This window comes from Bactrocera oleae, chromosome 2 (assembly GCF_042242935.1).
Source record: "Bactrocera oleae isolate idBacOlea1 chromosome 2, idBacOlea1, whole genome shotgun sequence".
NCBI classification, from domain to species: domain Eukaryota; kingdom Metazoa; phylum Arthropoda; class Insecta; order Diptera; family Tephritidae; genus Bactrocera; species Bactrocera oleae.
In genome coordinates this window covers 22,364,807-22,391,037 of record NC_091536.1, presented here as the reverse complement: position 1 = coordinate 22,391,037, position 26,231 = coordinate 22,364,807, and the positions used below count along the sequence as shown (strand labels likewise).

At 36.3% G+C, this 26,231-nt stretch overlaps 4 protein-coding genes across 11 annotated transcripts in view; 3 read left to right on the top strand and 1 right to left on the bottom strand.

Annotated features, from left to right (window-relative positions):
- The first annotated feature begins 210 nt into the window (after positions 1 to 210).
- Ptip (PAX transcription activation domain interacting protein) lies at positions 211 to 9,024 on the top strand. Its single transcript, XM_014243033.3, has 4 exons — positions 211 to 586; positions 766 to 7,360; positions 7,478 to 7,703; positions 7,869 to 9,024. Exons 1-4 carry the CDS (start codon positions 512 to 514, stop codon positions 8,461 to 8,463), a joined length of 7,491 nt encoding a protein of 2,496 aa, XP_014098508.3. The 5' UTR covers positions 211 to 511; the 3' UTR covers positions 8,464 to 9,024.
- Positions 9,025 to 11,015: 1,991 nt separating this feature from the next.
- On the bottom strand, positions 11,016 to 12,639 carry LOC106623494 (serine/arginine-rich splicing factor 1A). Its single transcript, XM_014243036.3, has 3 exons — positions 11,800 to 12,639; positions 11,617 to 11,693; positions 11,016 to 11,551 (listed from the first exon to the last, which is right to left on the bottom strand). Exons 1-3 carry the CDS (start codon positions 12,340 to 12,342, stop codon positions 11,446 to 11,448), a joined length of 726 nt encoding a protein of 241 aa, XP_014098511.1. The 5' UTR covers positions 12,343 to 12,639; the 3' UTR covers positions 11,016 to 11,445.
- Positions 12,640 to 13,490: 851 nt separating this feature from the next.
- SF2 (splicing factor 2) lies at positions 13,491 to 15,011 on the top strand. The gene is made up of 3 exons (XM_014243035.3): positions 13,491 to 14,166; positions 14,399 to 14,475; positions 14,550 to 15,011. The coding sequence occupies exons 1-3, from the start codon at positions 13,618 to 13,620 to the stop codon at positions 14,653 to 14,655; spliced, it is 732 nt and encodes a 243-aa protein (XP_014098510.1). The 5' UTR covers positions 13,491 to 13,617; the 3' UTR covers positions 14,656 to 15,011.
- A 141-nt stretch (positions 15,012 to 15,152) lies between these two features.
- Positions 15,153 to 26,231, top strand: part of Sulf1 (Extracellular sulfatase Sulf1) — a 79,895-nt gene continuing 68,816 nt past the window's right edge. For 2 of the 8 annotated variants that reach the window (XM_036377455.2, XM_036377450.2), the window contains exon 1: positions 15,153 to 15,607. The gene's annotated coding sequence lies outside the window, so the exon portion shown is untranslated. Of the gene's footprint in view, positions 15,608 to 18,234; positions 21,397 to 26,231 lie in introns of those variants that run through there. The other 6 variants (XM_070111792.1, XM_036377460.2, XM_070111786.1 and 3 more) reach the window with 5 other exon arrangements.

Below are 26,231 nucleotides of genomic sequence, written 5' to 3'. Positions count from 1 at the left end.
GGTTTTTTTTAACAAAAACACAGGCGGAGAAAAACTTTCTCTGGAAAAGTTCAAAAGAAAGCATTCAATGTTGTACAAAAATGCATGTAAAAGCTTAGAACATATATTCCTAAATTTAATGTTAAATTTCTAATTGGGATGCATATGGAATAAGATCTGGTAACTGTATTGGCTCATTTAACTGAAGCTAACTTCACGTGAAATCTTGTAGTTTTTCTCTTCAATCGGTCAAGTGGCGTTCTTTCTTTTCATATTGCTGTGTTTTTATGGAACAAAACTGACATTAAAATATTACACCATTTGATTTGATTCCAACTGAGAAATTGATATAAATAATAACTTGATCTTTCAGTGCACAAAGTAAAAATTAGTTCTTACTGCTATGAATTACAACTTAGTGGAATTGTGAATGACCAGGTCGCGATCGAAATTGGACAGCGCTGCACGAAGACGTGCGAAAAGGAAAACAAAAGAAAAGCAAAGACGACTTGCGTGAAATGTGTTTGAAAATATGGAAAATTTGAAAATAAGTGGAAATTTATTTGCGAATATACGATATTTCGTTGATGGAAATTTAGATGAAGAGGTAGGTAAATGCATAAGGTGCTATATTCCCACTTTGTCATGTTATCTGTCGGATAGCGAGTTAGTTATATTTTTTCATTTGGAGCGCCAAGTTACCACAGGGTGTTTCTAATACTTTATTATTTTTAAGCGATATGACAATAGTTAAAATATAATTAAACTCATTAATAAATATTGCAGATTGAAAACTTGCTTAAAAATGGTGGGGCACAATCGAAACGTTTTTTATCGGATCTGGTTACACATCTGGTGTGTGCGCCTAACTACACCGAAGAAGAATTGGCAATGAATTTGGATCTCTATAATGTTATACCAGTTACAGATCAATGGATAGTACACAGTGCCAAATTGGGGCGTTTGGCTTCTACAAAAGCATTTGATCCAAGCACACAACGGCTTTTCAAATCACTTAAATTCGCAATAACAAATTTGTCAAGTGAAGACTTTAAATGTTTGTACGCCATTCTTACATTTCATGGGGCACAAGTTACTACCGCAGCCGATGCGAGTTATTCACACTTAATATGCGGTAGTATAGGAGGAAATAATTATAATCGTGCAACAAAAAGATCTGTAAATATTGTTAGCCCTGACTGGATATTTGATTGTTTAAAGCAGGGTAAAATTTTGAGTTGTGATGGTTACCACCCTCGATTGCTCAAGATTGTCGACCAGCCTAAAGGTGTACCTAAATTAACAAACATTTCTACATCATACAATAACGCTTCTGCCACAAAACCAATACCACAAATGCCAATCTCCGTTCCTACTGCGTCAACTACAACTACGAACACATCTGATTGTAACATGGTTGACTCCGTGGAGCAAACACTATCGACAATATTAGGTTTTGATGATGATGATATGGGTGGTATTGTAAGTAGCATTGATAATACAATCGGTGGGAGTGTAGATGATGCCGATGCTGCGGAAAGCATTGCTAATATTAAATCGCAACTGCAAGCTTCTTTACCTCCATTACCACCCATTCCAGCGACCGCATCTTCAACCAGTACAAATACAGTAGAAAATTTAAATAAGCCCCCAACAACCCAATTACAGGACAACGCGACATATGAGACCAATCAATTGCCAGAAGTTTTATTAAATAGTGTTTCTGTTGTTCCCCAAATACAACCTGAAGTGCAGTCTCAACCTCAACATACTCAATTACAAAGTCAATTAAATCCTCAACAACAAATTGTGTTTGTACGTCCGCGTAATATTCAACAGCAACAACAACACCAACAACAAATAATCTTAGGTGGTGCACAACAGCCCTCTTTACAACCTCAACAAATAATAGTTCAACAAAAAATAGTACCTAATGTTGTGGCCCAGCAGCAAATTCAAATGCAACAGCAGAGTCAAGCTAAAATAGGATCAGGAAATGTTTTGCAACAACAGAGAACTCTCAAGAGTCCCCAACATCATATTCAAATAATACAACATCAACAACTGCCCCAAGCACCACGAACTCCCCAGCCACAGCCACCTAGTCATCCTAATCTTCCCCCTCAACCGCGTACCGCCCCATCGACACCCACTTCAAATGGACCACCGCCGTTGCCCATCCCACGTACTTCGACTCCAACACCAACAGCTATTGGTGTTAACATATCACAACCGCGGACACCCCAACCTCCCAGTGGTAGGCAAACTCCGGCATCTAGAACACCTTGTACTACTCCTCAGCCAGCCAATCAGTCCCCCCAGCATGTCACTATACCTATGTCGCCACAATCTCAACAGCCTCATCAACAACAAACAGTGCAAATGTCGCCGCAAATGTTACATCAACACATATTACACCAGCAAAATATTCTTCAGCAACAACAGCAGCAGCTTCAGCAACATATTCAAAATGGGCAGAGTTTGACACCACAGCAGCAGGCTTTACAGCGCCAAATACAACATCAACAACAACAATTAATACAACAACAACAGAAATTTCAACAACAAATACAGCAACATCAGCAGCAGCAGCAGCAACAACAACAGCAACAAATGCAACAGTCGCCCCGCTTAAATCAAAATCCACAATCGCAATCACCTTCCTTGCAACAACAACAAAATCACGGTCCTAGTGGTGGTAGTATGATGCCGCCACAATCGCCACGGCAATCACCTGCTCTTCAAATGACGCCACCGCCGCACTCGCCTCAACCACAGCAACAACAACAACAACATCAGCAAATGCGTCAGCAAATGCAAAATCGACAGCAGCGTCAGCCGCAATGTTTGGGTGGTGCGATGGGTTCACCCCAACATCAGTCAATGATGTCACCGCAGCAACAACAAACTCTGCAACCTTTTCAACAACCGCAGCGTATTTCTCAAGCACAGCAACAACAAAGTCCACAACATATTTCTGCTCCGCAGTCGCCGCAAACACAGCAATCGACAACAACGACGCAACAAACAAAGCAACAGATGTTACAACAAATGAAACCAATCGATCCAACAGATCCCGTACAGGTGGCGCAAGTTCTCAGTCGATCAGCACCAAGTCCAAATCACGAATCATTAATAATGAGACAACAGCATTTGAAACAACAGCAAGCACTACAGCAACAACAGGCATTACAACAGCAACATGCATTGCAACAACAACAACAACAAAGTATGCAAATTCAGCAGCAACAGCCCCAATCAGCCAGACAATCACCTTTACAGCAATCACAGGTTCAGCAACAGATTGTCGTCAATCCGAGCAATCAGCAACAGCAAATTATTGCTCAGCGGCATGTCATCAACACATCCACTGTGCAGGGTCAACAGCTAATACAAAGTCATATGATGAATATACAACATCAACAACAACAAACACAACACAAACAACAACAGCTGATAAATATACAGCAACAACAACAACAACAGTTAATTGTTCAGCAACAACAGCAACAACAACAGAAGCCTTCTGGCATGATAATCGGCGGAATGTCACCGCAGCCACAGCCGCAGCAATTGCAGCAAGCACAACAACAACAGCCGGGGTCTATACAGTTTAGTCAACCACAACAAATGACCATGTCAGGGGGTCAAGTCTGCATCATACAGCAAACGTTGCAACCACAACCACAGTCACAGCCGCAGCAACAACAACAACAGCAACAGCAAATTATTCAACAGCAGCAGGTGACTGGTATTTCCACAAATTATCAACAACAAATAATGAGTCCGAACATACAGCAATCTAACACACCACAGCAACAACACCAACAGCATCAAGTAATAAGCCAACAAATTCAAATTCCACCACAATCTCCGCAACATCAGCAACAACAACAGCAACAGCAACAAATTAATATTGGTGGTACCCCTACGCAAATAACAACAATTCCAAACAAATCGAAAATTATAATCAGTCAACAGCAGTTTCAACAGCTCAGTGTGCAACAACAACAACAGATATTACAACAAAATCAACAGAATCAGAACGTCGTTATAGTTAATCAGACAAATTTGACATCTCAGCAGCAACAACAACAACCACAAACACACCCGCAAATTGTGCAACAAATAATACAGCATCCTATGCAGCAATCGCCACAGCAACAGCAACAAACAATCCAAATGCAGCAATCCCCACAGAATCAGCAGCAGCAATTGCAGCAAATTCCCCAAAGTCCAACGCAAGTCCTTAAAACTCCGCAACAACCTCCGCCCATTTATACGCATCGTCAACAATCCGTTGAATTGACGGATGGGTCTAATAGTATGTTACAACAACAACAGCAACAACTTCAACATACCCAGCAATCCCCGCAAATGATAACACAAACTCAAGTCATACTTAATCCGCAACAGCAGCGTATGCCACTACAACAGCAACATCAACAGGGCAATATGCCTCAGCAGCCACAACAAATTGTAATTAATCAGCAAGTTATCAATAATCCTCAACGTCTACAGTACATACAACAACAGCAACAACAGATACAATTACAGCAACGTAAACCACAACAAAATGCAATAATTGTGGGTCAACAACAATTGCAACAGCCATCATCTCAACAACAGATTATAATACAGCAGCAAACTGTGCCGACGCAAGCATCGCAAGCACAACAACAACAACATCCGCAACAATCGCCACAGCAACAAATGATGACAATACCTGGTAACAGTAATATGCAGAATCAAATAATATTGCAGCAGCAGAAGCCAACATTACAACAACAGCATTCAGTGGAGGGGGCAGCGTCACAACAGCAACAGCAGCAACAACAAATTATACTACAACAGCCACCCATACAACAGACTGTAGTTATTCAGCAACAACAGTTGTCACAACAACAATTAATTGCTGCTGGTCAATCGCCACAACAACAACAACAAACCCAACAGCAACATCAGCAATTAATTATTCAGCAAAGTTCACCTCAGCAACAACAACCACATTGGTCGCCACAGCAGCAGCAGCAACAACAACAACAATCGAGCCCCGCTGGAATGCCACAACAACCAACACAGTCTCCAGTAGTGGTTAGCGGTACACAAGTGATCGCAACGAACTCTTCATTGGGGAACTTACAAGCCCCTCAACAATTCATACGTGCTGTACGTCCCGGACAATGGCAACAGCCGGGCATATCACCTGGCACTGCCGCATTGCAGGGACAACCCCAGCGCCAAGTCATACAAGTTGATGACAAGACTCATGCACATCTTATGACCCTGGACCCAGTTAAGAAAATGGAATATATCGCCAAGTTACAACAACAAAAACAAAAGCTCCTGATGATTCGTCAGCAAGTGCCATATCAACCGCGTCCAGGTGCACCAAATGTTGTGTCAACTGCAATGGGTAACGCATTGCAACGTCCCGCAGGCGCACCCACACCCGGTACACATATTATTGTGCAGAGTCAAATGCCTGCTGGTCTCACGCAGCAGCAACAAATGCAATGGTTGCAACAACAAGGTGCGCGGCAAGTTGTTGTACGTGCCGGAGCAGCACCTGGCTTAAGTCCGATTTCGCAGCAACAACAACAACAAATTGTTGCTGGTAGTCCACAAACACAGCAGCCTGTTCAAACGGCAAATGCGCCTCAATTCAATCCCACCGACCCCAATCAGCAAATGCTGCTACAGCGTCAGCTACGAGTACAGCAAGTACAATTGCAACAGCAACAACAACAATTGACACCACAAAAGCAACCGCAACAACAACAACAACATACCGGTGTCCAAGTCCAAGTAGTTACCGGTGGTCAGTCTACAATGGGCAACGATCAACAGCCGACTGCACCTAGTACACCAACAACGCCTGGCGGAAATATAATAAGTACGCTTGCAACGAGGCCGATTGTTATGGGCTCAGCCGAAACGCAGCAGCAAATAGGTGGAAATCCACAGCAACAGCAGCAGCAGGTTTTGCAACAGACGCAACAACAGCAAATGAATATGAAAACAAAAACGGCATTAGCGAACATGTTGAACAGTCGTTTGAGCAACAGCAATGGTGGAGCTATACAAATGCAGCAGCAGCAACAGACAATGATTGTGTCGGCGAGTGGTGCTCCCGTTACTGATCAACCGTTACAACAACATCCGCAGCAAATAATACAACATCAAGTGGTAGTCGCCGGCAACGCGTCGCAAACCGGTGTCATGCTACAACAGCAGCAACCTCAGCAATCACCACAACAACAAATTGGACCAGGTGGGGTTGTGCTGGAACAGCAGGACACGGCTGCAGGGCGTTTGCGACTAATGACGCAACAACATAATGCAGCTTTGCAACAGCCAGGCGTACCGCCAGGTACACAACTATTGCAGAGTGTGGTTGGTGCAGCTCCACCGCGCACACCGCAAGAGCTTATGATGCTTCAGCAACAACAATTGCAATTGCGACGTTCCGGAGTTGTTTTGCAGTCTCAGCTTTCGTCAGGTGGACATGTTGGGACTGCGAGTGCCGGTCAACAACAAATTGTTGTAGCGGGTTCTCAGCAACATCCACAACATTTGGGCATTGCGGGCGGGGTGCAGCAGCAAATTGCGGTAGCTCAAATTTCCCAAACACAGCCAGTGCAGACGCCGCAAGGCGTGATGACACCAGCTGGTTTTATACAGGGCCGCCCTAATATGCCGCCGCCAGCTCGACCGCAATTTTACGGACATAATCCAAATCTAAAGTTGCCGCCAGACCTCTTTCTCGTTGGCTGTACCTTTTATATAGTGGAATATGACGAGACCGACGCCGATGAACTACCCATCTGGATGGAGACCATACGCCAATTTGGTGGTGACATTGAACGCGTCTATTGTCAACGCGTCACACATGTACTCTGTCGCACGCAACGTCATGGCGTTGTTATGCAGGCTTTGCGCGACTCCAAACGTTGCATTACCGCTTACTGGCTAAGTGATATCTGTTTTAAGAAACAGTTGCTGCCGCCATGGCAGGCACTGCATCTACCTTTCCCCAGCCAATTCGGTTATCAAAAGCCGCTGGAAAGGCATATTATATCGACGTATGGCTTCGAAGGTGAAGAGAGTTTTCGCATTAAACAAATGGTAGAAGAGTGTGGTGCCATATACACATCATATTTGTCGAAACATAACACAGTGTTAATTTGTAAGAAGCCCGAAGGTGACAAATACATCGCTGCTAAGGAATGGAATATACCGATTGTAAATGCCATTTGGCTGGCAGATATTTGCATTGGAAATCTGAGCGGAATGTCTCAGTATGAAAATCAAAAATATCAGCAATATTCGCTAATGGCGCCCTTCAGAATCGACTATCCGCTAGTGCCACAATTGATGTGTGAGTAAAGCCATACTGAGTGACATAAAGTTGTAATAATGTATATAAGAGAGTTGTTATTGCCAAATTTCTACTATTTTAATTTCATTCTTATTTCTTTTTTTTTTTAATTATTAGCTGCTTGGAAGGCGCCCATTAATCTGACACAGGAAGCACATGAGCGTGTCAAACGTTCATTGGCCGATCCATTTTCGGAGCAAAAGGCAAAACGTCAAAAAATTTCGCCATATCAGGAAGAAATACCTGAAAACATAGTTTGTATTGAATACCCACAAAATGACAAGCCACCGAAGGTGATATTTTCGCAGGTTGCCGACCCAGAATCGCTGAAAAAAGCTGTGCTGTAAGTAGAAATATATCAAACCGTTAATCAGCACACTAATAATATCAAAAATTATTGATTAAGGTCATTACCATCAAATATTATTTGGTATTGAAGTAATTGATTTTCAATAATTTTTCAAAATTATAAACAATCATGCTTATTAAACTTATTTAAATATTGCAGTTCTCTTGGTGGAATTGTTGTGGAAAATCCAGAAGACGCCACCTTCTTGGTTATGACACGCGAAAGTCGCACTTGTAAACTAATTCAAGCCGTTTGTCATGTGAATTATGTATTGAAGTCGACTTGGTTGGTGGATAGTGCCAAAGCGGGTCGCTTTCTTTCGCCAGAACCGTATAAGATACAATACATACCTGTGGATGAGAATCTAAAATTCCATCTAGATACCGTGTTGCAATCAAGTGTGCGAAATACGCTCTTTGCTGGGAAGCATTTCTTTGTAACACCCGATGTTTTTCCGTCGCGCACTGAAATCGTTCGCATGATTGAGGCGTCCGGTGGCAAAGTTGAAGCAAAACGACGCACATCACAGGCAATCGCTGATACGCATACACAATCGCCAGAGTCATATATAATTGTAACGTGCCCCAATGATATGCATTTATGTGTGGACTTGACTCGCCAGGGCATTCCAAAGTGTCCAATTGTTTCGACAGAGTTTGTGATGAGTTCGATACTAAAGCAAAAATTGGAGATCGAACCAAATCTAATCAACTATTTGTATAATAATAACTACGCTAGCACGAAGTCGAAATAGTTTAGAATCATATACGATTAAAATTGGCATATTTACACAATTAAATTTAGTACGTAGTAAGAAAAAAAAATACTAATTAAGTTGTAGATATAAAATTGTAGATATTTGTAAGAAAGAAGTTATGATTTTTTTATATATATATATCATATTTTCGTAATACAACCATTTTGTACATGTTTATACATTACACGTATTGCGAAAATAAAGATTTTTATAGAAATGGCAAGGCAACATCCAGTAATTTATACATACACGCTTATGTAAATAATTTCTTTGAAAAATAATCAAAATAAATTAATATAAAAAATATGAAAATGTTAAGAAATTATTTGATATTTTGAAAAAAGTAACCATAAGATTGCGTTCAAAACACTTGTAATGTATACGATTATACTTGGGATAATACGATCACGATCAGCAAATGGCGTAAATGTATACATATTATTCTGTACTTTATTTCTTTTTGGTTTTATTTAACATGTAAAACAAACCCGAAACTAAGTATGTAGTAACTGGTTGGTTGAACTGTCACAATAAAAAATATTTTGCAATATATAAGTACTTAAGTGATTATTATTTATGGTGTGTTGTGTCTTTTGTTAGAAGCAATCATTACTTAGGTACAATTTCTTGATGAAGGTGAAATGAATTACCTGAATGCCTGATTATGGAACGCCATGTCCCTCACAATGTGCTTAGTTATAAATTATATTGGGTCGCGACGGTGGAGTATCAGTTCAGACTGTGTGGGTTGATTCTTTTCATAAAATTATTAATGCGAATAAATCTATTTACCAATCAAATTGAATACGTCAAATCGGCAGTTGGATTGTGCAATTTATTTGACACATGTGTAATACTTATTTATGGTTGCATTCATTTTTTCATTATTAATAGTTACTAAAATGCATAATTGATTAGCTGCAACTGTCGTGTACAATAATGAATATGTTGCGGCTGGCCTATTTATATTGGTACGATAAAGTAGGATTTCATATACAGATCTTGTCTCTTGTTAACCACGAAGTCTGGTTTTTGGCAGATGGATAAGCAAGCAAAAAATAAAGGTGAACTCACTGAAAATAAAAATATATTTCTCATACTTTCCTTCAATAGGCGAGCATCTTTCCTTTTGCCGAAGAATTAATTTTTTTGCTGTCATGCTGATCTACACATACGTTTATGGCTATTTAGTACCAAGTATCGTTTACGAAACAGTAAAAAGCGCTATTTGTTGTTGTGAATAAGTGTTTTTTTTTATTTATGAAATTATTTAAAAATATATTTTAACTATATTTGGTAATTCTATAAAAGAAAAATTACTTTGTATGGTACATAATTAAAAAGTTTTGTACTTCTTGTTATTAAAAATAAATTTGCATTAAAGGTTTGCATCAAGCTGCCCTCAAAGGAAATAAAATCTGTTAATTCAAAGGATGTAAAAAATTTATGTAGGAGACGCATAGGGTAATACCCAACACGTTAAGGTGTGAATTCATAAAACTTAAGAATGTAATAGGAAACACAATAGAGTTAGCGTGTATGCAAAACGCTGCAGATTAATGTGTGGGGTGTAGAGATTATTAAGTTTTTTGCTTATTAAAATCAGCATTAATATAATGGGTAAGAACAAAAACAAAATATTTGGTTAAGCAGTTGGGCAATATATTTACCAGTCAGACAAATCCGAAGTCCTAAGAAATTTTATGTTCGAAGCCTTTTAAAACTAGGGTGTGCATGATGACACAAAAACAAAATACCTTGACCCTTCCTTTTCTTCTAAAATCCATTTAACCCCGCAGATGATGGTGAAATCCAAATGACGTGGTGGTTAAGTGTAGGCTAAATAGGGACATTTCAAGTTATACTTCAATCCTTTATAGCAAGATGTGTTTCCTAATGTTTTCCAATGTATTGAACTGTTGAAACAAAAAGGTCCATACCAATTCCAAGGTATTGTTAATTCAACTCAATACGGGAGATAATACTAATGAATTCCATTCACAATATTTATAAGCGTATATAAAATTTCCTTGAGTTTAGTCCAAATTTTCATTCAAGGGTTTAAAGGCATTGTGGCAGACTTTACATTGTTGAGTTGAAAGCTAAGTATAATTTTTAAGGTTGAATTAATAATCCTCCCTCGCAGTCCTATAAATTGTACTATACAATAAGTATTATCAATTTTATGTGCCTTCTCCATTGAATTATATGAAATATAAGCGAAGCGAAAATAGTGGAAGAGACAAAATATGTAACGCAGGAAGCTGCTACATTCAGAAGGGACTTCTCTTACAGCATATTACAGAAGAAATTTATTAAATATAGCAGCAATCCAGTACGTTGGATTAAAAGAAGAAATGAAATTCCGCGCGAAAATATCACTTAAGGTAGATGTTCAGCAGCAAATATTTTCACATCCTTATATAAAAATCCAAATCCTCACAATCCTGTTATCCATATTTTCATTATAGTTACTCCCAATAATCCATATTTCCATTCCATCCATAACATTTTTCGTGAATAGAGCGGAAAGAAGAAAAATATATTAATATTATAACATAATTCGAATGCTGTATTTTATTAGTTAAATAATTCTAAAAAAAATCATAAAGGTATAATTATTAGAATTTTTCGTTTTATGTGTTATCTACAATATCTCAATATTTCTTGGTACTTTTATAGGAAAGTTTATTAATATTAGTTATTTCAATTTGTTCTGAAAATGGTATTGAGTGTAATATGTAAGATTTTGAATTTATAATAGAGGCTTTATAAAATGTGAAATAATTAGAACTTTGGATCGAGTACGTTATTGTGATAAATTTCAACAAAAATCACAAAATATACTTGAGGATTTAAAGGATAGTTGTATACAAACATCAATACATAAATCATCAATTTTCAGCTGTTATTCTACAAATTATTATATTTGGCTGTGTTTGGTTTGAATGATATTTAAAAACTTGTAATGATATTAAATTAAAAATTTGAACGTGAACGAGATCTTGACCTGGAATATGAGCGGCGTAGAGGAGAATAAGTAGGAGTACCTCGACGGCGTGGACGTGGAGAATATGACCGGGATCTATGAAAGCAAATAATTTACAAACATAACAATAACAAAATTATATTTTTATTCGTTCTGCATACCTATCGCGATTATCTCGTCCACCACGATCGCCTTCAGTATTATTATCCTCTCGAACACGTATATATGAAACCTCGCCCTATGGAAGAATTTTGAGTTATTCGAATGAATCATTAATATCTTTAGTAATACATTCTTAATACTTGATTATTTTAAAAATAATTTGAAATACGGCGCATACTAACCTCATGCGACCTAAAGCGTGAATCATCTAATTTTTTGATAGCATATCTCATGTCTTCATGACGCAAAAATTCCACAACACCAGTTCCATCTTTGTAAGCATCAGCAAAGCAAACATCACCCGCTTCTCTCATATGATCTTTTAAATCTTGCCATGAACCAGAAGATGGTAAGCCAGTTACCATGACTCGATATTGCGAACGCTTGGTAGGTGGACCACGTCCGCCACCGCCACCGCCTCCACCACGACCTCCATCATTTCGGTTTCGGTCATTTCGATTTCCCCGAAAACTACCTGGTCCACCACCACGGGGAAATTCCACTCGTAATCTGTATCCATCATAATCGTAGCCATCGCGAGCTTTTACTGCGTCTTCAGCATCTCGCGCATCATCGAATTCAACAAATGCAAATGGCGGACCACGCCTATTTTTCAAATCTACGAATGATACTTTACCGAATTTGTGAAATAGATCTTGAATATCCTTTGTTCGGATGTCTGGAGGTAAATTCCCAACATAAATGCGACTTTCACTGCGAGACATATTTTAATAGATTTTAATTTACACAAATAAAATAATAATATTTATATTAACTCAGTAGAAACAACTCTTTTATCAAGAACAAAATTCAATCACAAAACTGTATGAAGCACTAAAATCACACAATTACAACAATCAATGCGAACAATGGTGAACATGTATACTTTTTAAAAATTGAGGAACAAAGCGAAATGAATTCCTAATGTAACAGTATAAGCAAACACGTATGAATAATTTTCCGACTTTGGAATATCCGAAACAAAGTACTTAGATAATACATTAAGTTTGTTTCCTAACAGCTAACATTCACCAAGCTAGCCAAGTTGTTGCCAGAAAAGCGTTTATTAATCCAAAAACTAGCAGAATATAGCACATGTAGAAAGTGTGAGGAGCAGAGAGAACTGCGAGTTTCTGACTTCTTCCAGCTGAAAATACCTGCTATTATGTGAATAAACAGCTGCTAAAACAGATGTTTCTACAAGCAATATTTGAACCATTTGCTTTGATTTTCATTGTTTTGAATTGTGATAATATAAATTCTATTGACTAATTTTCGAGTGTTCATGAAAAGTGATTTTGGAAAACAACATTTTGAAATTTTCTCTTCGTTTTTTCGCTCTTTGTGAGAGTAACTTGCAATATCCTTCTTCCTGATAGCATCTACCAGCAGTTAACATACAAACATTTTGTATTGAACATTGAAAATAAGAATTTTATTGATTAATTTTCAAGTGGTGATATGATGTGATTAATAAAAGGAACATTTAGATATAATATTTTATTGCTAATTTCTGTCATACTACAATTCAATAATAGTTGTTTTCGATTCGCCATTTTTCTTTTTGTTGTCTTTGCGCTTTGCTCTTATGTTAAAAAATTGAAATGTAAGTCGATAACAAATGTAATGCAACACCAAAGTTTAGGAGTTGAATTAGTATAAGAGATTTTAAAAATAATTTCGTAAGAACTAGGACGTTTTCCAGCTGCACGATTTTATATAATTGAATAGTGAACCATACTTAAAATATGTATACGAGTATATTGAGGTATAATATATGATATTTACATTTTTAAAGTTTTGATATCATCTGTCTCACCTTGTTCTGTACTTTTCTAAAATGAAACTGAACTTTGTACATGTTGTATATATTTTCAGTTGTACCTTATTCTTTGGAAACTACTTGAATAAAGTGTAGTATTATCTCGTGTCTGGGAAAATAAAGTAAATATTTTTACTGTAAGAAACTAAGGAGAAAAAACTTCATAAAAGGACCTAAAATGTCTCGCACTGAAAGTCGGATTTATATTGGGAACTTGCCTCCAGATATTCGTACAAAGGATATCCAGGATTTATTTCATAAATTTGGCAAAGTAACATTTGTCGACTTAAAAAACAGGCGTGGTCCGCCATTTGCATTTGTGGAGTTTGAAGATGCTCGGGATGCGGAGGATGCAGTAAAGGCCCGTGATGGTTATGACTATGATGGTTACAGGTTGCGTGTAGAGTTTCCTCGAGGAGGCGGACCAGGTAGTTTCCGTGGCAATCGTAATGACCGTAATCGCAATGATGGTGGTCGTGGTGGTGGTGGTGGCGGTGGCGGTGGTGGCCGTGGTCCGCCTACCAAGCGTTCGCAATATCGCGTTATGGTAACTGGCTTACCATCTTCTGGCTCATGGCAAGACTTAAAAGATCATATGAGAGAAGCGGGTGATGTGTGCTTTGCTGATGCGTATAAGGATGGAACTGGTGTTGTTGAATTTTTGCGTCATGAAGATATGAAATATGCTATAAAAAAATTGGACGACTCTCGCTTTAGATCTCACGAGGTAAGTAAGTCATTCACATACAAAAAAAGTAATACATCGGTCGTAGCTAAATGATAATATGAATGTAGTTAAGTTTGCAATAGTTTAAATATTTAAATTAGCAGCGATTTATTGTGGCTTTCAATTTCAGACTTTTTGTTTTAAATAAGCTCTGATATTCTTTGGTTTCATATTTCTTGATATAATTAGTCCATTCATATGGTAGATGATACAAATTACAATTTATTTAAAGGGAGAGGTCTCATATATACGAGTACGTGAAGATTCCGGTGAAGGCGATCGTGGCGGTCGGGGGCAACGAGGTGACCGGTATGTACATTAGATATTTTATTTAAAAGTATCTATAAACAAATAAATAATGTTTACTATTTACTTACATGAAGTTCCCGCTCTTTTTCACCACGTGGTCGTCGCCGTGGGTCGCCAACTTATTCTCCTGTTCGACGTTCATATTCCAGATCAAGATCTCGCTCCCGCTCGAACTTATAAATTGCATACATAAATATGGCGGAATACGATACCATTCATCGAATAAACATACGGATTGTCATAAGTATACTCACTGCAAAATTAATGTTTCCGCATACATAAGCTTTCTAATAATGGAGTTTACAAATTTTGAGGCAAGCATGACTTGTTAAAATACATTCTATTTTAAACATTTATAATATTACTTTTTAAATTTCCTAACTGAATTCAGTAACATTTTTTGAATTTTAATTGCATCTGCTTTGGACGTAAGTAACTTTTACCGGTATCGAAGAAGATGCAAATTATTGTAATTTTCCATAAGCGATAAACTAACTGAATTAAATTTAATAAAAAAAGTAAAATTAATATCTGTACTAATCAAATATTATAATTTTCTCCCCTCTATTCACGTTTATTGGAATGGATGGAATGGAATGGAGTTATGGGATTATTAATGATTTGGATGAAATCAGGATTTAATGGATTTTTTGGATTATAAATGGACATTTTAAAAGGATTACGTGGGAGATATATAGGAAAGGATTTATAAATATAAATGGCACCACGAACAAAAGCATATTAAGTGGGGAGAGTGGTCATAAAAAAAATGGATAGGACAGTTTAAGGCAGACACACAAATAAAAAAAAAATTGTCCTGTCAGGGAGACTTTACTAAACATTCGTTAATCAAGCATATTTGAATTTGATCAGCACCGCGTTTTTAATTTATTGTTTGGAGTAAACATTTGGTCAAGTTAAAAATGTTGAGATTGCCAAGGAGGATTATTAGATTATTTTGATTGACACAAACTTTCAACTCTTCCCGAGTACCAACTATATTAAATTTCAAGGACATCTCTAATTTTTCTGGATTTTAATAAAACTACAGCTATGCTATCCTTGTGTGAGATTATTTAGTATTTGCCAGTTGTAAAGGATTTCAATACGACTTTTCATCAGGAATATAACGGTAAATACCAATTTAAAACTCACATATATATTACATAAATGGCGTTCAGTTTAATTATAATTAATAAACTCATATAATAAAATACTATTCCGTGGATATATTGATAACTATCATTATTGAAGATAATTTTTTTTTTATGTCAAATGAAACGATCGCTTTTTGTATATGAAAGCTTAACATTAGAACTCGTCTCTTGTGGGTTTTAAAATCGAGATCACGTAATTTTTAGGTAAAACTGTAAGTAAAGAATTTTTTGCATCGCAATAGGAATTCGATATTCTTGCTTTATACATATGTAATAGGATTTTGGATGGATTTCAAACTTCTTTCCAATTATTAAAACTTTTTTATTTGGTAAAATACAATTTGAATACAATCTAAAAAGGAACCGTAGCTTTTCTGAGTATCGCAGTTATAAAAAAATTGCTGGATTTTTCAAGTCACCCGATTACTGCTTGAAAAATAAAATTGTAGATGAATAGTTAATTATTTGTTATGAAATGGATAACTGGCAAATTAAGACATTTATAGAGGGTAAAAAAATTGTGAAAATAGTACTGTTGTTGTTGTAGCGGCGGAATTCTACCGAGTTGACAGTCCTTGGGCGGATAAAATCCGGGTCCGTTCCGGTTACGTAGACCCGACTGTTAATTACAATTTAAATAAATTTTAAACTTCCTATCGAAATGGTTATAATAGTTGGGCTTCGATTTTCACTTAGGGGCCGTCCATAAATTACGTCATCGATTTTTTCAGATTTTAGACCCCCCCTATAATCATCCTATCGTCATTTCTTAAAGACACCGTCTTTACCGACTTTGACTTTACCGTCATCCGCAGACCAACCCCCCCCCCCCCTAATTTAGAAAGACGTAATATATGGACGGCCCCTTACTGGCAATTACACTTGGTTATTTATTCAACTCAAAACTCTTACTTTAGAGCATTTAATTTGCTTGTTGTAATTATTTAATTCGGAAAGTGTTTCATAAACGCTAAAAAAAAGAGTGTTGATAACTAATTTTTCCATCGATAAAAATTGAGTCTTTTTTTAATCTTGTTTTTAAACAACTTATTCGGTTTCACTTTGTACATACACACAATCGGTCCTCCGGCAACCCTGGTCGGAAGTTCAGCTGTCGTATGAAGTTGGCAACGCGTTTGGTGGAAAGCACACACACATACATACATCAAGATTTTGTATAATTTATATGTATATTGCTTAACTGTATAGTCCTACTCAAAATATTCCAAATAATAAGTTATTTTCGATATAATGTTTACTAATATAGTTGGCGTATCATACATTAAAACAAAACAAATAATGACCAGACGGGTCAAGGGCTTGTATATTTTTCGATTGGATTACACAATCCAGCGATTGGTGGTTAAGATTCATAACGCCTTCTTCTGCAAATACTAGTTTTGAAATCGAGGATTCTACTAAAGAAATGAAAAAAAGCATAATATTCCTTAAATCAATTTACCATTTGCAAATTATTCACACTTAATAAAAATGTATTAAATTTTATAAATTGCTAATAATTAAAGTGGAAATCCTATTTACAATAAAACGGAAGGATATAAACCCTAACTGTTTACATTTGCAATACAATAACTACAAAATACAATCAAAACCGTTCGCCGGTATACCATATACTCACATGTGTTACGCAGACTTTGATGTGTGTGAGTGAGAGAGAGTATTCAGCAAGGTAGCGAGAGTACGAAATCGTACAACCCAGGTGAGATATTTTAAACATTAAAAACATTTAATTAAGTTTCTAATTTATGAGAAACAAGTTACATAGTTTGTGTTGTCGATCCATAAAAATTTCGTTAGAACTGTACGGATAGGTAATATACATATATGTATATAGCATGTGGTCTACATTTATTTATTTAAACGCCAATCGGCAATATACATAGATATAATAAAGAATTAAACATATACATCGTATTTTGAAGTAGATTCGAAACTTTTAAGCGTTACTATTGTTTTCTGAATCACTTTGCTGCTCGTACATGCAATTAGCCCGTCGAATTTTTATGGGATTAAAATAAGTAATATCCAAATATCGAGCATACTTTTAGGACGAAGTCACAACCATCTTGTTTTTTCAAAGCACAATGTAGTTAAACCAGAGAACTTAAATGAACTCTGGTTAAACCAGAGAACTTAAATGAACTTAAATGAATGAATGTTGTTCTAAGATCTCTGGTTAAACACTGGAATAATAACAGCACAGTAAAACGCTAACAGCGAAGCAATAAATTGTTGGATATATATATTTAATGCATGGATAACTGTTTTTTATAATATACATAGAATTGTTAATTGTATTGCAGTGAATGGAAAAAAAAACTCATAGTGATTGATGCAACTCTTTAGCAAATCTCAAATTTTCTGCTGGGTTATGTTGTATCCATGAGAAGCCTCATGCATGCTCACTCTGGCTACTATAATACGAATATGTAACTGTATAAGTGCTTGTGAGCGAACAGCTGGCCTCCGTCTTCGTTTCGGTATTGGTGTCTGCCCATTTTGTTTGTGCCGCTGTATAGATGCATGTGTATTCTAAACTTCACTTCAACTGTGGCGGCCTCTGTAGTTCACTTTCTGCTACAGCCTGCAGCAAGTCAATGTTCAGTCGTGTTTCGTTGTTGAATATTATCGGTTGCGTTTGACGCTTCGATATTTCAATAAAGTGGTAAATAAAACGTGTGTAAAGTGACTGGCTGGTGGTTTAGCGTAAGAGCAATAACAATAACAACAATCATAATTAAATTTAAATTATTATTTTTTGTTGCTTTAACGAAAAGTGTATGCTACAGTAACGAGTTATTAATTTGATTGTTTGGTCTCGTGTTGTTTCTTTTGCCGGCAAATTCGATGTGCATTCAATTGTTCCAATTTTGATGCTGTGTTTGGCGGATGGCGATTTGATTGCGTCTACCGATTTCCGCTGACTGTGTGAAAGCAGCAGCGCGGCATACAAAAAAAAATAAAAATAATAATAAGAGACTGATACATACAAATATAGCATTTGTAACGTAAAATATGCAATTTTATATATAAAAAAGTAAGCAAGCAAGATAAGAATGTGAGCGGTGAGTGTGGTTGTAGTGGCAACATTCTGCCGAATTGACAGTTCTTGGCCGGATAAAAATCCGGGTCCGTTCCGGTTACGTTGACCCGACTGTCATGGAAACGATGTGAGCGGTGCATCTAATGCCTTGGCTGTATCACTGACAGTCTACCGTCTGCGTATACTTTTTTAAGATAATAACCGGCAAAGAGTTATATGTGTCCCTATTTACGTTAGCTGTTCACGTTTTGTCTTAACATTGCTTTCTCTTTTTTGATAAACCGCGAGTCAACACGCCGGTGGACAGGATAAAATTAGGCATTATAATAATTTACAAGTACATATGTATGTGTGTAGAAGGAAATGCGTTTTAATGCATTTAGAAGAAGTACTTATGCACGCGCCAATTGTCGAATAACTTATACATCCATTTATACGAGTATGTACATATGTATACGTGTTCTTTATTTATATACTGGACGCATGTTCTTCTGGCCTTTCACAATGCATGCTTTAGTTGCCTTAAAGTTGCTTGGTGTTACATATGTATGTACATAAGCATGCCACGATTTCAAAGTCATTACTGCTTGAGTCAGTTGGTGTCATTGCGATAGTGAGTATAGACTACAATGTCATGTGCTCTATTTACGTATGTGTATTGTTGATCGATTCGAAAATTATCATTTCATTATCAGCTCAAATGATTGTAAGGCTTCAAAAACAACAAATATATCAAACGCGTCATCACCCCTTCGAAAATTTCGCCATTCTGAATGAAAGTCGTGCATCATTTGCCACCACCTTTTGACCAGTATTTGCCTGAAGTTTTTTATTGCTGTATTTGCTGCGAGACAGCTAAAATTAAGTTTTTCTTACACCATATGTATGTATAATTAATAGCAATAAATGAAATATTTTAATGTTCGCGTAGATATTACTCTTGCAAAGCGCATGCGCACGTGTCTTATTGTATTTAAGTGCACAAGCACAGTAGTATATTAATCAACATGGTAGGCCAAGCCCATAAAACTTTCAATTCGCGACGCATTTCAGCTGGCAGTAATAAATTTCTTTGTGATTCTATTATGAACTCTTAAAATCGGTATATGAATATCCATAATTGTTATTGTTTATTCGAATTGATTTCAGTTTAGTTTAATATGCACGTAAAATTGACATTTACGAATATATAATTGTCATTATTGTTTATGCAATGTACCTAAGTATGTGCTATAAAAACCGAAGTTTATATCTATGTAAATTTTTCCATCTTTATGGCTTCAGTCTACAGACGTATTTATGCATATTTTCTGATCTGAATGAGACCTAGTTTATGGTGACTTGACATGAAGAGCTTCAATGCTTTTAACAGCAACAGACACTCTCATTATTCTTTCTAATGCTAAATGCTGTAACTGTCTAAGTTCATCAAAGCTAGGCAGTGGTGTTCGGGAGGCATACCATTTCATCTGATACATCTAGCTAAATCCGTTTCGAATTCAGAGCTTTTCACTACATCCATTCTAGTGATTTGCACCATATATTAAGGACATTTCGAAAAAATTATGGAATTGGAATTTAAGGCAGCTATTCTCAATTATTCATCGGACATAGTGACGTCAGAACCGTAGCGCGAGTGAGCTAACTAATAATAAGTGAAGATATTTCGTCAAATCCTATTTCATACCTGAACTCATATCATACTCGTATTTGTCATAAATATAGGACCTTATAATATGATAACAAGCAAAAACGTAGCACCGAAGCTAGAATACCCTTCACAAATAAAAAAGTTTCCATACAAGAACTTCATTTTGATCGTTCAGTTTGTATGGCAGCTATATGCTTTAGTCGTACGATTTAAAAACTTTGTTCAGATATTATAGTAATGTTTTAGATAATGCGAAATTTCGCGTAGATATCTTATCAGCTCAAAAATTGTTTCATACAAGAATTTGGCTCCGAACGTTCAGGTTTTGTGGCAGTTATATGTTAAGTGGTCCGATCTCGGTGGTTCCGAAAAATGTGCAGCTTCTTAGTGAAAAAAGGACGGGTGCAAAATTTCGGTTCGATATTTAAAAATTGAGGCACTAGTTCGCGTATATGCAGACAGTCAAACGGACCTGACTAAATCAACTCAGCTCGTAACGGTGATCATTTATATATTATATATATTTTATAAGGTCTACGTCGTTTCATTCTGGCAAACATAGTATACCATGTTCATGTATAAAAAGAATCTGGCTAATGCTTCCAGATATCTAACTAAATACTTAAAACTCAGTGTGCGACAGGTGTTGTACTACTGTTAAAACATATTATATGTGTTATATGTACATACATACATTCTGAAAAACGGCAGCGATGCATATTTGATCGTGAATGTGTTTTATAAATAAATTTCAAGAAATATATTAGAAAGATTCATTAAAACATAAACAGTCTGTGTGTGATTAAATAATTTAATAAAGAGCAAGAGGTGATTGATGTCAGTGTTGCTTATTTAACTACTTATTACTAATACATACATATGTATAAAAAGCTTACATTCGAGATTTCCAAGAAAAATTAATTAAATAGTAAAACAAATTATGAAAATTATACAAATACGATCGAGTCATTTAATAAAGTGAATTAAAACTGATTTAACCTAGAAGTGTCGGCAGTAACTCAACATCAACAGCAGTCATCAAGCTTTCGGTAAGTGGTTATAATATACTTCAACATAATATATCAAACATATCAATATATACATATATTTCATGTTATAAATATTAATATTTACTGACGTTTTATTTTAAATTACAAAAAATGTAGTCACTTTTAAAAATAGACCTTATACAAATCACAAAATGATATCCATAAGGGTGACTCTTTCTATAAATTTAGGACATAACATTTTCTAAACAGCATACGATTTGAGAAATATGATTGAAGCTATCGAATATATGTACATAAGTTTTGGTTCCTATGTAGTATGATATGTTTAAGGCTTAGCGCTTTAGAAAAATCGAAACTTCTCCCCATTGCGACACGCTTTCGGCCGAGAAGAGCATGCTAATAATTTATTCAATTGTCATTTAATGAGCACCCTAATATGCACATACATATATATTAATTTACAAATGTTTTGTGTACAAACATTTTTGCCGTTAACAGCTCGTGTAACTATTGTGTTAATTAGTTTTCAGCTGAATGAGTACACAGAAAACTGTGGTTAAATCATTTGATTATTTTTAGAAGCTATGACCAAAGCCGTTCAACTTGACATCGGTTGATCAAGTACCGATGTTCTTTTACGTATACATACATATGTATGTATGTACGTATGATACAAACGGATATCTCTACTATTTAATGAAATTCTGTTATTTTTAACTTTCAATAGAGTAATCGGGAATTATGAATGTTGTTCCCTAGACGATGGTACTAACATTTTCACGCCGTTTTTAATAATTTATCATATCAGCCATTAAATGTTTAAATAAATCGCTGGTTATGTCTTTGAGTTAAAATTAATTATGGTTACTTTTATATTTATATTCTGACACTAGGTAGGGAACCTCTGTAAATATTTCTGCCATGCTAAAACTTATCAGAAAATTTAGTACAAGTTCGAGCTCTCTAACACTATGTTCATTGCAACATTTTATTATATTGATAAATCTCTAATATATTCAATATAAATCAAAGATTTTCTTATTATTGAGATGCAATAAATCTTTAATATATGCACATATGTACATATATACATCACATATTTATAGAAGGTTTGCTTAAATCTAGTGCCATCCAAGACTTTCTACTTTAGCTTTAGGACATTTGGTTTTGCAATGGAGAACCTAATTATAATATAAATAACTTCATCAAGCTTCTAAGTCAAATTTAAATGAAACAAAGCGACTCAAAATTAAAAATCACATATTCATTCGATATATACATAGTTGCGCTGACGGCAAGGTCATAATATAAAACTATAAACGCCATATTATGCCAACAACCCTGCATAATTTTTATGCTGCTTGTTATTACGTTTTCGCGAAGTAAAGCGCTGTCCAACGTCGTTCTGCATAATCTTTTTACATTAAGGCCATTTGTTTGGTCTCATTAAACGTTTTGTTTGTAGTAATACAAGCGTTAGTGTGCATTGGCAGCATAACCACAATGGCGGTTAATTCTCTTTGACACAATAACCGACATTTTAAATATCTCCCTACACAGTTACCCTTGTCTCCAGCGACACTCTCAATCAATTGTTATGAGTATGTAATGTGTGTGTGTAAACGCTTATAATTACGTTTACGTTATGCGGCAAATGTGTAATACGGTGCTTATTTCCAGCATTTTACGCCTGACATTACCAATTAATTAAATCGCATGGCATCACTTTTCCGTGGCACGGCTGCTTGTCGCTTACTATGCTTCCCTTTCAATCACTGCTTGCCTCATGCGGCGAGGGAATGCCTGCTGACTGTTGACTTTAGTTTGAGGTAAGCATTGTCATTGTAAGATGGTTTCTCACGCAGCCGAAATGCTGTGGTGCTTGAGTAAATCGCACTAGTTCAATCGTGCTGACTGTAATATGCAATGTGGGATAGACTTGAGGGTCCTCTTGATTGTATTGTTGATCGGCTGAGTTAGTTTTTTCGAAGTTTGGTTTTGCAGTTTTTCGTGTAGTTATTACTCTCATGTCAACTGGTTCATATTTTGTGAGAAATGATACTACTGAACAAAAAGAGGACATTTTTAAAATCACCAATGATTCGAATACGAAATCTCTGAACCTAAGTTCTCAAAGATTTCTATGAGCATAGGCGTGTGTGTTAAAGCATTTAAAGTTTTACACATGACATGCTCGAAATAAATTTGAGAATGAGTTTTAGAGGTTAAGCTGAGATCTGCATCAACAGTGGTGGTTGCACTACTCCAGTTAGCGGCTGGAGGTTGCAGCAAAGTGTGCTGTGCGGTGCAGTCAACGTGTCGACTCGAAGGCTCAGTTACATATGGTAATATGAGACTGAAACGAGTAATAAAAAATTTGGCAGCATAAAAGAAGACGTGCATCCGTGACAGCGTTGACTGCAGCCTCCCAAGCAGTGACTGCCATGTCCCATGCCGCTGCTACTCGACATACTTCTGCACTACTTATTCACTTATTTATGCACTCTTAAACGCCACTTGTGTACCTGAAGTGTGTGGCATGCAGCAACAAGCAAAGAGTGGCTCATCAAAACGCGACATTGTGAGGCAAGCAAAGCCTTGTTTGTTGTTTGTTTTTTGTTGTAGGTTTTTGTGTTTATTGTTGTCGTGTGTCGCTGACTGGGTGGTGTGTGGTATCTTTTCTTTTTTTCATTTTGCAATTTTGCCGTTGCTTGCCTTTTATTGTATTGGCATCTGGCAGACGTGTTGTTGTGCGTTGGTTTGTAGTGCTGATTTGGCTTAAGCGTATAATGTTACAATGTGCCAATGGGCTTGTGGTCGTTGTGTTTGCAACTATTGCTTTTACATTCCAATTTATGTACATACCTATGCACATCTGCCGATCGCAAAAGGCAGCTAATTTGGGACACTGTTATTGCAGCCGTTGCCATTGTTGTTGGCTTTGTCTTCGCTTGCCTGCTTTTCGGCTCTTCACCTGTCGACTTTCCACTGCACGACATGTGCGTTTGCGTAGCACCAGTCGAGTAGCAACCTTGTACAAGAACAACTATTACTCCTACTAATGCAGTAGCTGAGACCTTCATGCTCCGTGTGGCATTTGGCTGTTTGAATTACTGCGACACAAAAGTCACAAGGACTCGCCGAAGTGACTGGTGACGCTTTGCATTTGGAACCGTGTCAACACTATATACATATATACATATGTATGTACATATAACCAGATAAATATAAATACAAATAACTGTATAATTTTTCACATGTAACTTAAGCCTCAATTAACACACGCTGCTTAAAGTTGATTGCATAAATGATTCATTTCAAAAGACACAGAAACTAGATGGATCGACTGAAGTGAAACCTGAAACTAAAGAAAAACTTTTGCTCTACTAACAGTTCAATATCAGTAGATATGTTCACGCCTACGAATATGTTCAAACATTTTCTCATCAAATATCACAGATCAGCAGTTGGAAGGCACCTTTAATTTGTAGAATGCTTTCTAAGTCGTTTAACAACAAGAAGAACATTCCAAATAAAGATTGTTCAAAAGTGTCTGTATTGCGTGTTTGATTATGCAAAAAGGACGCACAAGTGTCAGTAACAGCTGATAAGTGGCATAATTTTGGAGAAAGACAATAATGGTACTATCAATGGTATTGTCCAACATTTTATACTTTTGTAACTTGGGAGAATTAAAGTCGGTTAAACACCTTCAGGTGTTGGTAATATTGAAAAATGTAGTGAATTCAACTTCATTGTTTAACGAAATCGTGAGTGAAATACAATATATTTATTTTGGTATCATATTAATTAGTTTATTTTGAAGTTCATAGCCTCACTTAGTTTTATTACTATATTTTACTTTCCGTTAGCAAAAAGTATACTAAAATAATTCTCAAAAGAAATGTGATATACATTTGACCCGAAGAGGCTAATTTCACTACTCAACAAACCAGAAGGAAAAAATTTGCGACTGATGTGCTAGGTCTATGGGGGTATTTGAGGAGTCCTGATTACAAATTTGAGTTTAAAAATTTTCTATCACTTACAGCTATTTTTTGTCATTTTAGTAAATGGAGTTGGTTTGACCTCTGCACCCCTTGACTACAACATTAAACCCAATTTTTGACCTACAGCTTGCACAGACAGACGGACGGTCAAACAGACAGTCAATCGGATTTCATGTCGTCTCGTCACCCTGATCATTTATATACATCATCCTATATCTAACTATTATTTTTGGGTGATACAAATAACCGTTAGGTGAACACAACTATTATAATATGTAGCAACATGTTTCAAGAATATAAAAATAAATAACAAATTTTGGCGGTTTTATTTCCTGTTAAATTTTTACTACAAAATTTTCAATTCGATATAAATTATAAAATATTCGTATACATACATATATTTACATACAGAATTGTTGCAAGAAACGAATCAAAGAATTTGTTCGTGAATTCTTTGCCAAAAACATTATTATAACGATGACCCCCATTTTCGAGGGAACCTTATAGAGTAGTTGTTTTACAAATATTGATGACATTAAAAGCGTATCACTAAAAGAGCTAAAGGCTATCTCAAAAGGCGAGTTTGAGCGGTGTTTCGACGATTGGAAGACGCGCTGGTATACGTGCATAATATCGAATGGGCACTATTTTGAAGGCAACAGCATTAATGTATACAAAATTAATAAATTTTATTTTCATAAACCGAAAATTCCCGTTATTTTTTGAACACACCTCGTATCTATCATGTGTGATGTGTGTATGAAATGTCTGCAAGTCCTTAAAATAAGTCATACTAATAAATTATGCAACAGTGAAAACTTGTTTTCGTTCTACGCGATCTATAACTAGATACATGCACGTATG

Excerpts from the sequence above, each read along its gene's own strand:
- LOC106623494 (XM_014243036.3), bottom strand. The coding sequence starts at position 12,342 with ATGTCTCGCAGTGAAAGTCGCATTTATGTTGGGAATTTACCTCCAGAC. Across the intron at positions 11,694-11,799 it reads CACGCTTTAGGTCGCATGAG|GGCGAGGTTTCATATATACG; the intron begins GTTAGTATGCGC and ends ATTCTTCCATAG. Across the intron at positions 11,552-11,616 it reads GGACGAGATAATCGCGATAG|ATCCCGGTCATATTCTCCAC; the intron begins GTATGCAGAACG and ends TTGCTTTCATAG.
- Ptip (XM_014243033.3), top strand. The coding sequence starts at position 512 with ATGGAAAATTTGAAAATAAGTGGAAATTTATTTGCGAATATACGATAT. Across the intron at positions 7,361-7,477 it reads GCTAGTGCCACAATTGATGT|CTGCTTGGAAGGCGCCCATT; the intron begins GTGAGTAAAGCC and ends TTTAATTATTAG. Across the intron at positions 7,704-7,868 it reads TCGCTGAAAAAAGCTGTGCT|TTCTCTTGGTGGAATTGTTG; the intron begins GTAAGTAGAAAT and ends TAAATATTGCAG.
- SF2 (XM_014243035.3), top strand. The coding sequence starts at position 13,618 with ATGTCTCGCACTGAAAGTCGGATTTATATTGGGAACTTGCCTCCAGAT. Across the intron at positions 14,167-14,398 it reads CTCGCTTTAGATCTCACGAG|GGAGAGGTCTCATATATACG; the intron begins GTAAGTAAGTCA and ends ATTTATTTAAAG. Across the intron at positions 14,476-14,549 it reads CGGGGGCAACGAGGTGACCG|TTCCCGCTCTTTTTCACCAC; the intron begins GTATGTACATTA and ends ACTTACATGAAG.